A 14,044-nucleotide genomic window follows, 5' to 3' on the forward strand; every position below is an offset into this window, starting at 1 on the left:
CTTCTTTCAGCTTGAAGTTTTTTCTTAAAAAAAGATAAAACACTGTAACTTATCTAAAGGGCAATCATGGTGACTGGTAGCATGTGGCAATTAAAAAAAAAGAAAAAACTATGCATACTGCTTGTCATCACCACCCACTACACTTGTCATCCAAAATTCTAAAACCTGACATTTACCTTGGCCTGGCAAAGAAACTTGGTTTTTAATGACCTAATGCTAAATCAAAACATGTTTCCCTCTTATATATTAATAGTTTGTAGGCAAAACACGGCAATTTTAACCCTTCCGTGGTTAGAAAATGCTGCCCATTTCACTCAACTTTAAAATTCTACAGGCATTCTTGTCTTTTTGCTATTCATTCCCCCCCCCCAACAATAACCACCACCCTAACAGCAGCCCAAATAATAATTACAGTGAAAAAGCAAATGCTAAGACTATGTCATTGGAGCAGTTCTTTTATCTCTCCAAGCCTCAGTTTCCACTTTTTCGAAATGGGGATAAAAGTACAACCCACAGAATTTAATGAAATAAAGCAAGTCTAGTGCCACAGTCTAAACTGTATGCTGAGAAGGTCCAGGACACTTCAGCAAATTCCCAGGAGAGATGAAGGACATTTTAAATCGAAGGAAACATGGAGATACTCACTACGTGCTGAGCACTGCCCAAACTATTAGACTTGGGTAGTTTAGAGTTTTTAACATTTGATTGCAGTACTATGACATCATATCTTTGGGCAGCTGGGTTTTCAGTGGTTTCTCTGATTAAAAAAACAAAACAAAACAAAACACTTTCCCTCCAAAGTCAACGTAGAACAGGCAATGAGGGTGGTGCTGTTCAGTTCAACCTGGTGCCAAGGTTTGAAAAGCTGTTCAGTGCTCAGCAGGCACCCCCAAACTTTAATAATTGTGGTTATTTATGAACAAAGTAAATTATTTTCAATTTCTTAGCATCATGTTTTCCAAATAGCTACTAAAGTTGTTGGGACATAAATGTTTATTATTTGGACCTAACTACTTAATGAACATAACGGTGACTTAAGGGTGCTGTTAAAAACTTAATGAGACCCCAAGGTGCCGTGAGACAAGAGAGTTTAGGCACCTCTGGCTTAATGTTGGACTAGCAGAGTAACTTTCAGTAAATGGCAATTATGATTCCTTCACAGTGTGCAGTTTCACTTCACGTTCTGTGACAGAGATCTCGAGAATACTGTCCTAAAGTTTTATGGCTCATGTTTCTATAAGACAAAAGAGAGAGAAAAAAATAAATGAGGTAGACAAGAAACTTAGACAAACAGCCTGGGGTAAAACTAGGTCCAGAGTTAAGGCCTGAAAATAATCTTGCCACTAGGTAGATAAAAGCAATTAATCCTTCCTACCACACCAGCATGTGATACCACAAAGAACAGAGGCTCTCCTTTTAAGAGTTAGGAATTTACATCAACAATTTACATCACCATCTTTTAAACAGGTGATTCATAAATTCTATTTTGGGCATCATCCTCCATTTCCCCTGGGCTGACCTTCTCTTTACTCCATCTTCTATTTAGGATACAATTATAAAGCAAATTATTTCCCTTTACAGAAACATGAGATGGGCTGAAAAACAATGAGATAGCCTGTGCATTTTATGCATCTATCTGTCTGACTGGCTACTTGTCCTTCCCTTGTGATGGTCTTTTCATGTGTCTAACTGTATAAAGATGAGAAAAACTGAACTCGACACAAAACTGATAGATGTCTTCTTTTATCTCTTACTAGACTAGTTCCAAGAAGAAATATGTAGTGTTATAACTTGTTGACCATCACGCTTGCTGCTTATGCTGTTTCAGCACAGTATACTAGTCACAGTTGCTACCCTGGGTCACTGCTCCACAGACACCAAATTTTCAGTTCAATTGAACATTTTTCTGAACTAGTAATTTTCAAAAATGAGTAACACTAAAAATGAGCATGCTACTAAAAAGCATATTAACCATTATCTAAGAATGTTTCAGAAGGTTGTTAAATACATGCAATGAAAAGAAATAACAAAATTTTTTTCTACCTAAAGAAGAGTAATTTTAAAACAAACTGTTAATCGTACTTAAAGTTATAAACAACATTCATCGCACAGATTTTAACTAGCATTTCAGAAAAACCTTAATGATGTGGTTAATAGTTAATGTTAATAGTTGAAACTTCCAACAGAATTTTTCAGTAACAGATCCAAATAACATGTTAATATATGTGTTTTATATCAGCAATTTGGTCAACCAGCAGTTCTTTAAAAGATACAAAATAAATTTTATATGAAAACGTACCACACTTTCAACATAGAATACTATAATTTAGTTTAGGTAAGTCTTCCCCCATGCCACTTATTTAATAATCATTTATTCTGCAATACAGGTAAGACACTGAACTAAACACTAGGGATATAAACATTATAATGAGATCTGGGCCTTTCCCTCAAGGACTGCAGCATGAGACACAGAAACTTCAACACAGTTTCCCGTTCTGTGATGCTCCCATAGACTGAAAATGCTCCGGGAACATTGGCACTTGGTTCAGGCTGAGAGTTTTAAGAAAATTCATTACTGATGCCACGTACTTGTGTGTGCTCAGTCATGTCCAACTCTTTGCGACCCTATGGACTCCTCTGTCCATGGGATTTTCCAGGCAAGAATACTGGAGTGGGTTGCCATACTGACCCCACAGTAGACAACAACAACATTAAAATTCTGGAAACATGGTTATTTTTGGATAAAATCTGCAAGCCAGAAAAGTTATGCCATAATCTATCATAGGAAAGCCTACATAAACCATGCTCAGAAACAGTCCTTGCAATCTAATTATATCAGAACCTCTGGGGGGCTGGAGCCCAGGCATCACTATTTGTAAATTATAATGCGCATCCAGAGCTGAAAGACACTGGTTCACTGACTGATTAAGTCATAGTATCAGGACTGATTTAACACCTTTATCAACATTAAGACAGGACTGGACTGATTAGTGGATACCCAGGCCCTAAGAGGATCTAGGAACTGAGATGATTTTCACTTGCACTCTATTTTTTAACATATGCCAGTAATTGGAAAGATGACATTTTATGGTGGGTATCTCATGGCACTTCTGGCCTATGACAAGAAAAGTGATTGCCAATCTTTAATGATATGTATGGCCTAAGATGTCTAACTGTTTAAACTTTAGAGCTGGACAACTGGAGCCTGTAGAAGTCACAAACTCTGGGTACCAGAAGGTTGAGTCCTGCCAGGATCACTTCCACCACTGCATACAAGCATACAGAGAACAATGAAGGCAGCACAAAAAAAGCATTCACCTTGTGATAAAAACTAAGGTCCACAAAATTCAGAGAAGGAAGAGACAAGAATAAGGAGGAGGGAGTGGGTGGGGCAGATTCTTCTGGAAGGAAGAAGACTCTTGAAGCTGGAACTGACTGGCTTTGACTGGAAAGATAGAAAAAAGCATTCCAGCAGTCTTGGAGGAAGAAGGGATGATGAGGGTTGGAAAAAGAACAATACTTTGGGAAAGTGCTAAGGTAACACCAGTCTCCCTTAAAGGAGGTCAACAGCGAATCATGGGGTGGCGCCAAATGACGGAAGGCCTCAATTGACAGGCTGAGGAGTTTGAACTTACTCTTACTGAAAAATGGGGTAACACTTTGGTTAAATATCAAAAATGATTTTAGAAGATTCTTCTGGTAGATTAGCATGCAAGATGCACTGAAATTCAAGGGGCTGAGATAGACGAAGATAAACAGAACATCTCAGTATTTTCCCAGCACAATTCCCTGAGTACATTTTTTTTTGTATCCAAAAAAAAAGTGAAGCTTTTAAAAATGAACATTCTACAGCACAGTACACATCTTGGTAGCATTCACACTAGAATGTCAAATTAATTTTGCAAGTCAAATGATTTATAAAAAGGTCTGTTAGCTCTTAAACATTAATATTTTAAATATTAAATTTTACAATAGAAAAGCTAATGACATACCCAGAAGATTAAATATCCATTTATGCGAGCTCTATAGTGAGAAGCAACATTCAAAGTTTTCTTCTCCTGAAAACAATTACTTATACAGTCTAAAGCTAATGAAAATAAAGAGAGTTAATAAGTAGTAAAGACAATGTTTTTAATATTCTTTTTCTTAACATGAACGCTAACATCAAAAATGGGCTTCCTGGATGACGCAGTGGTAAAGAATAAGCCTGCCAATGCAGGAGACACAAGAGATGCAGGTTTGATTCCTGGGTGGGGAAGATCTCCTGGAGTAGGAAATGGCAACCCACTCCAGTATTTTTGCCTGGAGAATTACAAGGACAGAAGAGCCTGGGGGGCCCTAGTCCAAGGGGTCACAAAGAGTCATTCACAACTGAGCACAGTGGCAGCAATGCCAAAATGGATGGCTTGGAGTTATTTTTTTTTTTTTAATCATTATTTGGCATAAAAGAGGACTGCTGGAGGTTTGGAATTAAGATTATCCTTAGGCTTCCCGATCTATAGGTAATAAATACTTTGTAGCCAGAAATTTGACTTCCTAGTATTACTAACAATCACCATTAAAGAAACATTTAGAATTTAGACAAATTAGGAAACCACCAAAACACAAGCAGCTGAAGTGTTTCACGTGCTAAGACAAAAATCTTTTTCCCATAGACAGTCTTTGATCTAGATAGAATTCATCAGTATGAGATTTGTAGTACAAAGAAACTTGCTTTGCAAATTAATATTGTAGCAAGCGACAGTTTGGTTGATTTAAATATAAATAACAATGTAAACGAACTAAGTCCTGACTGATTATAACACATGCTACTAACTGTTTCTTAGAAAACATAACTTCTTCCTGTTCACTCAAACCATGTTACTGCATTTACCAAAAAATACGCATTTCTTATACATTGTTCTTTGCTTAAGATTTTCCATTATGTCACTATCTATTTCCACAATCAGGGTAAAATTTTACTATTTTTGAGTATTAAGATCAGGTTTAACTGATCATAATATTCTGCATGTTAATATTCTGTATGTAGATATTAGGGTCTTCAGCCTTTCCCTACCAAATCTAGAGAAACTTTAATACTCATGGGTTTATAGTTGTAAGAATGCCTTTCAAATGTTATTTTTAACTTTTAAAAATATGACCAATACCCAAACTGATTCTACATAACAAAAACATAATATAGAACAAGTAGTTATCACAAGAAAGCCTCTAACAATAATCACATTTGAAATAATCCCAAACTGAAGTCACCTGTCAAAATCTTATATTAAGAAATGTAATATTCAAATTAATATTCTTATTTTTAATCTCATCCATCTGCCCACAAAATAACCCAAACCTTACTAATCTACTATTTTTCCTGTGCTGCAGTAGTCCTTTTCTTTAAAATAAACTATCAAAATAATTTCTTAACCAATATGAAATCAAGCACCTACCTTACATGAAATTTTAAAGGTTGTTTAAAATTTTCTTAATGAAAATATAAGAGCATCATCATAAGATATTCCAAAAATATTAAACAAATATTCTTATAGTCCATGACTATACCTGAGCTATAAGAAATTCTGTTCATTCCACAAAAATGTCAAGCAAGCTGTTTTACAGGTTTACATGAAATGCTATACATTGCAGCAACTGTATTTTTTTGATAAGAAAGATTTACTTTTAGAAGCAGCAGCAGAACCCAAGAAAGCAAAAATTTGTACCCAAACTGGCATCTCTCCCCACCCTCATCAGAAACCTGCAGCAGGCAAAGAAAACTTTGAAAAACAGTAAGGTCTGGTTAAAAGGAAATAAAAGCATGACTTGTGAGGTGAAATACAATGAGGGGGTTATCAGAATCTTCTTTTAAAAAAAAAGAAAAAAGGCTGAATCTGAATTATTGCACGCAAACAGATCCTGATCAGCTGGGTTGAGAGAGATGACTTACAGAGCACCGCTACAGCTCCAGACTCGAACATGAGACATTCTTCCTTATGCCTGGTTTCCACTATGAGGCTGAAAGGTGGGGGATCCAATTTATGATAGATCCGAAATCCTTTGCTGAACGCCATTCTCCTTTCTTCGGAGGCAGCCCTGTGAAAACCAAGCAAAGCAAAGCAAATGAAGCTAATGTTTCCTCCTGCAGCAAGGACTGCAAGCCATCCCGAAGTCCCTCCCTGCCAGGTTTTGACTGGGAGGGGGGGCGGGGGTGGAAAAAAAAACGGAGGGGGTGCGGAGAGAGCTCGGGGACAGAATGGTTTATTCCAAAAGATAAGTCGTCACTTAATTTTTTACCGAAAAGCAAGAAAGCGGTCTCACAGCAAGGCGAGACAGGGTTCTCTTATCACTCCAAGTTCCAAGAACGGTTTGGTTAAGATGAGTTTCCCCTTTCTGTTTACCAAAAAGGAAAAAAAAAAATGAGCCTATTTTCGCTCGGGAGTGGTTTATCAGCTTCCCGCTTCGGGATTTGTCACTGCCTTTTGAAAGGGAAAACGATTCGGAAACTTCAAGCTGAGCCCCTGGGCTGGGGGGTCGCGGAGGAGGAGACGAAGGTGGGAAGGAAGGTGAACAGGGCTGATTCAAAGCTCTTTAGGGGTGAGAGAAGGGAAAGGATTATCCGACACCACAGGAGCTCCCAGGGCGGGGAGCGGCGCTGAAGGGGAGGAGAAGGAGGACAAGCCCAAGCCCGGGGCACCGCCGGCTGACGGGTCCGGGGGCCGGTAAATATGAATGGCCACCCGGGGTGGGGAGAAGAGTCACAACTCGGGACTGGACCGGGGCTCCTCGGGGGGTCTCGGGCCTTCGACAGCCCGGAAAGCGGCTCCTTCTCAGGGGGGACGCAAGCGCCGGAGCAGCCCCATCCCTCCCTTATACGCCAGAAGAGACGACCCGGCGCCCAGACAGACTCGCTGCCTTTCCCGCGGGCAGGCGCGCTGACAGCCGCTGTCACCTCAGCCCCCCCTCCGTCTGGCGCGGCGCCCCGCATAAAACCGGCGGTCTCCCATCCACCCCGCCCGCCCTCCCCGTACCCGGGCTGCCGGACGGTGGCCGCTCACCCCTGCCGCCCGGGCTGCGGAGGCGGAGACTGCTCCAGGAAGCGCCGGCTCACGCGCCCCGCAGCCGGTGGGTCTGGCCGCGGCCGCTCCCCGCCCCCCCACAGGCCAGCTGTCTCACCTCTTCCTCCGGCTCCTCCTCCTCCTTCCGCGGCAGCCGCCGCCGCAACCGTCACTTCCGTCCCGGCGCGTCCATCTCTTCCGCATTGCGCCGCGGCCGAGGGGCGGAAGGTCCACCCCCTTGGCGGGGAAGGGGCGGGGCATCGTGGGAGGTCCCGCCCCACTCCCTGATTGCCCCCGCGGGTCGCTTAGCCGTGAGCTGCCCGCCGCCTCCGCGAGCAGCGACCGTCGCTTCGGGCGGCGTGTTTCCCCAGGCGGCGGCTGCAGGTCCCACCGCTGAGGATGCCGGGAGAGCGAGGATGTGGCCTCCCCCCGCCCCCCTCGCGTGGTCTCCTCAGAGCTTACCGACCCTCCCCTAGGGTGCCGGGGAGGGACTCAGGAAAAACTTTGGGGGCTTGCCCCGAAGGGTGTCAGGACCACCCCCCGCCACCCGCACCGGCCTAACGGGCTCGGGGTTAGGCCTGGGGACAGTCAGCGCGCCGGCCAAGCAGGCAGCGCCTGAAGAGCTGTCCATGGTGTCTCACGAAGTCCGGGTAGGTAGCAGGAAGAACTGATGCCGGCTTTGGAACAGCTCTGTTCGCTGCTGTTTTCTTGTGGTGTGTTTTGGAGCTCTCAGGAGCACCGTAAAAGAGTTCTTTGCTGTCTGAAATCACAAGCCAGGATCTCGAGACTTCCACACGGCCGTACTGAGGCCCAGGCAGTAGCTCTGGGTCGTCACCGGATGGCGAATAGCTCTCGCCAACCGTGTAATTTCACAGCTCAGGGCATCTTATCGTTTCACCCTATCCTTATTTTTCAACAAAGCATGGTTCCTGGATAGTATCAGTTTGTCCCATGGACTTCTCAGTCCATTTCCACTTAATAGACCTAAACTTGAGAATGAAGTAAAAACCCACAGTGTCAGAAGGAATTGAAAAAAACTCAAAAGAACCCTGCACCTCAGGAAATCATTTCCTCGTGCTTTCCTCTTTCTTTGCCTCTTCCCCTTCTTGCTTTTATTAACAGCAAAAGCAGAATATAAATTTAGTGTATTGCACAAGATCATTTTCCCCTCCAGGCCCTGTCATGTGACTTAACATTTTTTCATCTATTTTAGAGAAGCTGAAACCACCCGGGTTTCAGGATACCAAAGTAGCTATAATTCATAAGCAAAGAAACCACTTCTTTTATAGAAGGAAATATGCAAAGACACTTGGGTTTAGTTCTGAGGACTGGGGGTGGGTTTCTTTGCTTTAGTGCTGCCTGCAATGCTGGAGACCCGGGTTCCATCCCTGGGTCGGGAAGATGCCCTGGAAAAGGAAATGGCAACCCACTCCAGTATTCTTGCCTGGGAAATCCCATGGACGGAGGAGCCTGGTGGGCTACAGTCCACGGGGTCGCAAAGAGTCGGACACCACTGAGCGACTTCACTTTTCACTCCTTAGAAAAACTGTTTTTGCTCTTTGTGGTGCTTACAGCAGCCTCAGAACTAAACTCATTAAGACACTCTACTGGTCCATGGTTGCTTTTTTTTCCCCCTCTCCAGAAGAATCCGCACCCTGTGGCATGCAGGATCTTAGTTCCCTGAGATCAGGGAGTGAACTGAATGTCCAGTTTTAACCACTGGACCACCAGGGAAGTAACCAGAAGAATCCATTTCAATTGGAGTTTGCACTGGACAGAGAAAAATGAAATGGGAGTCAGTGAGAATGGACTTTTTGCTTTTTTTGCCTTTCTAGGTACATTACTTGTATAGCCCCAAAGGAATAGCAGCTAGATAGGCACCAGGAAAACTCATGGAAGGTTATGGCTTCAGGAGATGTGTTGATGTTATTGAGTATGATGCTGGCAAGTTCTTTTTTTATGACAGCTGAGACCCAGAAAATTAACTTGTTAAAGATTACTCAGTCTGATGATTTAAAAAATTAAAAGAACAAACAAAAAAATTACTCACTGTGAAATGGGATTGGGACCACAAACCAAACTTGCCCACTCCATTTCAGTGCTAGGCTCTTTTCGATCATCTGCCTGGTCCTGCTTCCTTTGGATTTCAGCTAAGGAAATTTAGGTCAACATTTCTTGGTTCCGGGTCTGAATTGCTGCTGCTTTCTTCAAATTAGACTGGACTCTTGTTCGAGAGTTGTCCCTTTCAAAACTGATCATTGTAGTCATGAAATAAGCACATGCTCAGGGTTTAAAAACATGCTTGTTAGTTGCTCAGTCGTGTCCAACTCTTTGCAACTCCATGGTCTGTCCATAGAATTCTCCAGGCAAGAATACTGGAGTGGTTAGCCATTCCCTTCTCCAGGGGATCGTCCCAACCCAGGGATCGAACCTGGGTCTTCTACATTGCAGGCAGATTCTTTAAAAACATAAGCACCATTTTATTAGTGACTTTTAAAAACTGTTACTCCTTGTTTATCTTGTCTCTCTTTCCTATTTGTACTTCTTTATTACAACACTTGAAAATAGCTGGCCAAATTGTCACCAAATTTGAAGAGTTTGGAATGGGCTGACTTTAAAATACAGGTTAAATGGCATACACAAACTTCTCAGTGAGGTCCTAAGGGCCTGTGGAGTTGGGCTGACACTATCTTGACCCTTGAAAATGAGCAGTGACGCCTGTGGTTGGATGAAAAATACCACCTCCTAAAGATATCCACATCCTAACCCCTAGGACCGGAGAAGGCAATGGCACCCCACTCCAGTACTCTTGCCTGGAAAATCCCAGGGACGGAGGAGCCTGGTAGGCTGCAGTCCATGGGGTCGCTAAGAGTCGGACACGACTGAGCGACTTCACTTTCACTTTTCCCTTTCACGCACTGGAGAAGGAACTGGCACCCCACTCCAGTACTCTTGCCTGGAAAATCCCAGGGACGGCGGAGCCTGGTGGGCTGCCGTCTATGGGGTCACACAGAGTCGGACACGACTGAAGTGACTTAGCGGCAGCAGCAGCAACCCCTAGGACATGTGAATATTAATTTATGGGGAAAACAAGTCTCTGTAGATATGATTGTGTGAAGGATTTTGAAGTTATTTTGGATTATCTGGGTATTCCCTAAATGCAATCACAAATATCCTTATAAGACAGCAGAGATTTTATACACATACATGCACACACATACAGACACAGAGACAGTATGGAGACAGAGGTAGAGACTGCAGCAATGTGGCCACTAGCCAAGGGATGTCAGCGGCCACCAGAAGGCAGGAAGGATTCTTCCTTAGAGTTTTAGAAGGGAGCATGGTTCTGCAAATATCTTCATTTCAAACCTCTGGACTCCAGAACTGTGAGGAAATGAATTTCTGCTGTTTTAAACTACACAGCTTGTGGTAATTTGTTACAGCAGCCACAGACAACTAATATAAGACAACATAACTTTCTATCAGGAGAGAAACTGAGATCAGTAAAACAACCCGATATAGATGTTTAAGATAACAGCTCCCATAGCTTCGATGAATTGAAGGCAAACACTATGATTTTTAGGGATTTCCCTGGTGGTCCAGTCGTTAAGAATCTGCATTTCCAGTGCAGTGGGCACGGATACCATCCCTGGTCAGGGAACTAAGATCCCACATGCCAAAAAAAAGACATGATTTTTTAATGTTGGGTTTTGACAAAATTATTCTCCTATGGACAATTCCCTGTATCAGGTTGATACATACATTTGCTGTTTCTTTAGAAATGATTGATTATCCCAATAACATAAAAAATATACCATATGTTACAAGGCTATGAATTTTGACATATTCACCATGTATATTAGTAGTAGCCTACTTTTCCTGGATTTCCTTATCAAAAATGCTAGAAAGCATTTGGCAAATTTGAGGAATGTTAACAGACTGATTCTGTTATCTTTAATAGCTTCTTTTCAGGTTACAGAGACAGATACAGATCTTCGTATCAAGATCTGCAAAGATCTGTTATAAAGGCATGGATGACTCCTTGTTAAAGAGAAAACAATGGTCTTGAAGAGCAACACAATGGTAAGTTACAAATAGCGTTAGTTAGCTATTTGCTTTGAATAAGTTCATAGTAATCAGTTAAGGATAAGATTTTAAATTGGAAAAACAGAAATTTTGTCAGTTGAAAATCTATGTTTGAGAGCAGAATCATTGAGAATAAAATCAAAAACATCCAAGACTGAAAAACTGTTCACACATACCAGAGTTAAGGAAATTGCAACTGGAACATACAGGGAACTTGTATGTGACAAAACAGGCAACTTGTATGTGACCCTTGTTTTCATTTGGATAAAAGAGACCCAGTCAAGGGAGCTTAGTGGTTTGTGTTAATGATATACAAGGATTCTTGTGGAAATCAAAGGACCAGAGCCGTAACAGGACGTGGCCTCCCAAGATCAGAGCGGTAGGATGTTCGTTGTTCAGTCTGGCTCTCGGGCCCTACACAGCAGGCACCGTGGGGTTTCAACTTCTAAAGGTACATGCAGAAGGTAAGCTTTCATGGTCAAAGTGCTTTTGTGAAGTAGCTTAAAATGGTTTCTACAGGATTTGTCGAACCTTTTATCCTTTATCATGTATTCAGAATTATCGAGCATGGGGTATAAGGTACATTTTCCTAAATATCTTTTTAAAATTTACTTTATTAAGTTGATTTACAATGTTGTGTTAATTTCTGCAGTACAGCAAAGTGATTCAGTTCTATGTACATTTTTTTCATATTTTTTCCATTATGGTTTTTCATAGCATATTAAATACATTAATAGTTTCCTGCGCTATATAGTAGGACCTTGTTCTTTATCCATTCTGTATGTTGCTTCAGTCGTGTCCAACTCTTTGCAACCCCATGGACTATATGTAGCTCACCAGGCTGAGCTAGTCCATGGGATGGATTCTCCAGGCAAGAATACTGGAGTGGGTTGCCATGCCCTACTGCAGGGGATCTTCCTGACCCAGGGATTGAATCCCCATCTAAGTCTCCTGCATTGGCAGGCAGGGTCTTTACCACTAGTGCCACCTGGGAAGCCAATATTTATAGCAGGACCTTGTTCTTTATCCATTCTAAAGAATGGGTTTTTACAACTGCTAATCCTAAACTCTCAACCCAAACCCACCAAACCATGGGACCACAAGTCTGTTCTCTGTGAGTCTGTTTCTGTTTCATAGCTAAGTTCATTTGTGCCATATTTCAGATTCCACATATAAGTGATATCATATGGTATTTGTCTTTCTCTTTTCAACTTTGTTGTTCAGTCACTAAGTCATGTCTGACTCTATAAACTACAGCCCACCAGGCTTCCCTGTCCTTCACTATCTCCTAGAATTTGCTCACTTATGTCCACGGAGTCAGTAATGCCATCCAACCATCTCATCCTCTGTTGCCCTCTTCTCCATTTGCCTTCAATCTTTCCCAGCATCAGGGTCTTTTCCACCGAGTCAGCTCTTCACATCAGATGGCCAAAGTATTGGAGTTTCAGCTTCGACTTCAGTCCTTCCAATGAATATTCAGGGTTGATTCCCTTTAGAATTGACTAGTTTGATCTCCTTGCAGTCCAAGGGACTTTCTGACTTACTTCACTGCTATGAATATTGGGGTGCATATCTTTTTGAATTTCAGTTTTGTCTCTATATGCCCAGGAATAGGATTGCTGGATCAAATGGCAACTCTATTTTAATTTTCTAAGCAAACTCCATACTGTTCTCCATAGCGCTGCACCAATTTGGATTCCCACCAACTGTGTAGAAAGGTTCCCTTTCCTCCTCACCTTCTCCAGCATATTATGTGTAGATTTTTAAAATGATGGCCATTCTGACCAGTGTGAGTCGGTACCTCACTGTAGTTTTTATTTGCATTTCTCTAATAGTGACATTAAGCATCTATTCATGTGCCTGTTGGCCATCTGTGTCTTCTTTGGAGGAATGTCTACTTAGGCCTTCTGCCCATTTTTTCATTAGGTTGTTTACATATTTTGGAAATTAAGCCCTTGTCAGTCACATCATTTGCAAATATCCCAGTTTGTAGGTGTCTTTTACTTTTATGGTTTCCTTTGCTGTATAAAAACTTGTAAATTCAATTAGATCCCAGTTATTTCTTTTTGCTTTTATTTCTATTACCTTGGGAGACTGACCTAAGAAATCACTGGTATGAATTGTGGTAGAGTATGTTTTGCCTACTTTCTCTTCTAGGAGTTTTATGATGTCATATCTTATATTTCAGTCTCATTTTCCTAAAGATTGTTTAAAGTAAGAGCCCCTGAACTGGTGGACCACAGTATACATTCTGAGAAACGCTGTGCTAGGCATTCTCCTTGTACTGGATGATTCTAACCTCTGAACCTCTGCGAGAGTTAGGGTTGACGGGGCTGGAAGGAAGCCAGTACAAATAACTGGGGCTCAGAGGTCCAGAAGCAGGCCAATGACCGGTCAACATTGCATACCAATACTGATCCCATATAACAATTTTTAGCCTGTCTGCCTTTGCTGAGCAATCTGCAGTCTCTCTTAGAAGCTATGAACCCAACACCCATAGACAGTTCTTATTTTCATTTACTTGAAACAACGAAGTGTTCTTTGTCGTAATCAAGGAATGGCAACACTCCCTTTACTACATGGATATTACAGTGTTAGAAATGAGAAGAGTCATTGTAACCATAAAAAAGCACTACAATGTAGCAACTGACATTTTCATATTGTATCTTGAAGCTCTAAAACGTGGCTATTTTTAGGAGGATGTCATAATTTCAAGGGAAATTCTCATTTAAAACAAAATTAGGCATTTGTCCAAACGCACTGAACTATACATGTTTATAGAAGGTAAAACATTTATAATAAATCATACCCCACAAACCTGTCTTTAAAACAATCAGGGAACTCTGTATTTTAGTATATTCTCATGAGGAAGTCACTTGCTTTAAGATTCCTGAAAATTCTGGGCCAGTTCTGGGTCATGA

General features: G+C 41.8%; 1 protein-coding gene across 32 annotated transcripts in view; it reads right to left on the reverse strand.

The window, feature by feature from the left end:
• SYNJ1 (synaptojanin 1) overlaps positions 1-7,242 on the reverse strand; it is a 94,729-nt gene extending 87,487 nt beyond the window's left edge. For 10 of the 32 annotated variants that reach the window (XM_081558505.1, XM_081558462.1, XM_081558484.1 and 7 more), the window contains exons 1-2: positions 7,156-7,242; positions 5,930-6,075 (exon numbers count right to left, since the gene is read on the reverse strand). In XM_081558505.1, the coding sequence (XP_081414631.1) occupies positions 5,930-6,075; positions 7,156-7,241 (232 nt within the window). In that variant the 5' untranslated portion in view covers position 7,242. Of the gene's footprint in view, positions 1-5,929; positions 6,076-6,276 lie in introns of all 32 variants that reach the window. The other 22 variants (XM_081558695.1, XM_081558631.1, XM_081558605.1 and 19 more) reach the window with 5 other exon arrangements.
• Positions 7,243-14,044: the final 6,802 nt, after the last annotated feature.

Source organism: Giraffa tippelskirchi, chromosome 2 (assembly GCF_054371585.1).
Source record: "Giraffa tippelskirchi isolate mGirTip1 chromosome 2, T2T-mGirTip1v1.2.pri, whole genome shotgun sequence".
NCBI lineage: Eukaryota > Metazoa > Chordata > Mammalia > Artiodactyla > Giraffidae > Giraffa > Giraffa tippelskirchi.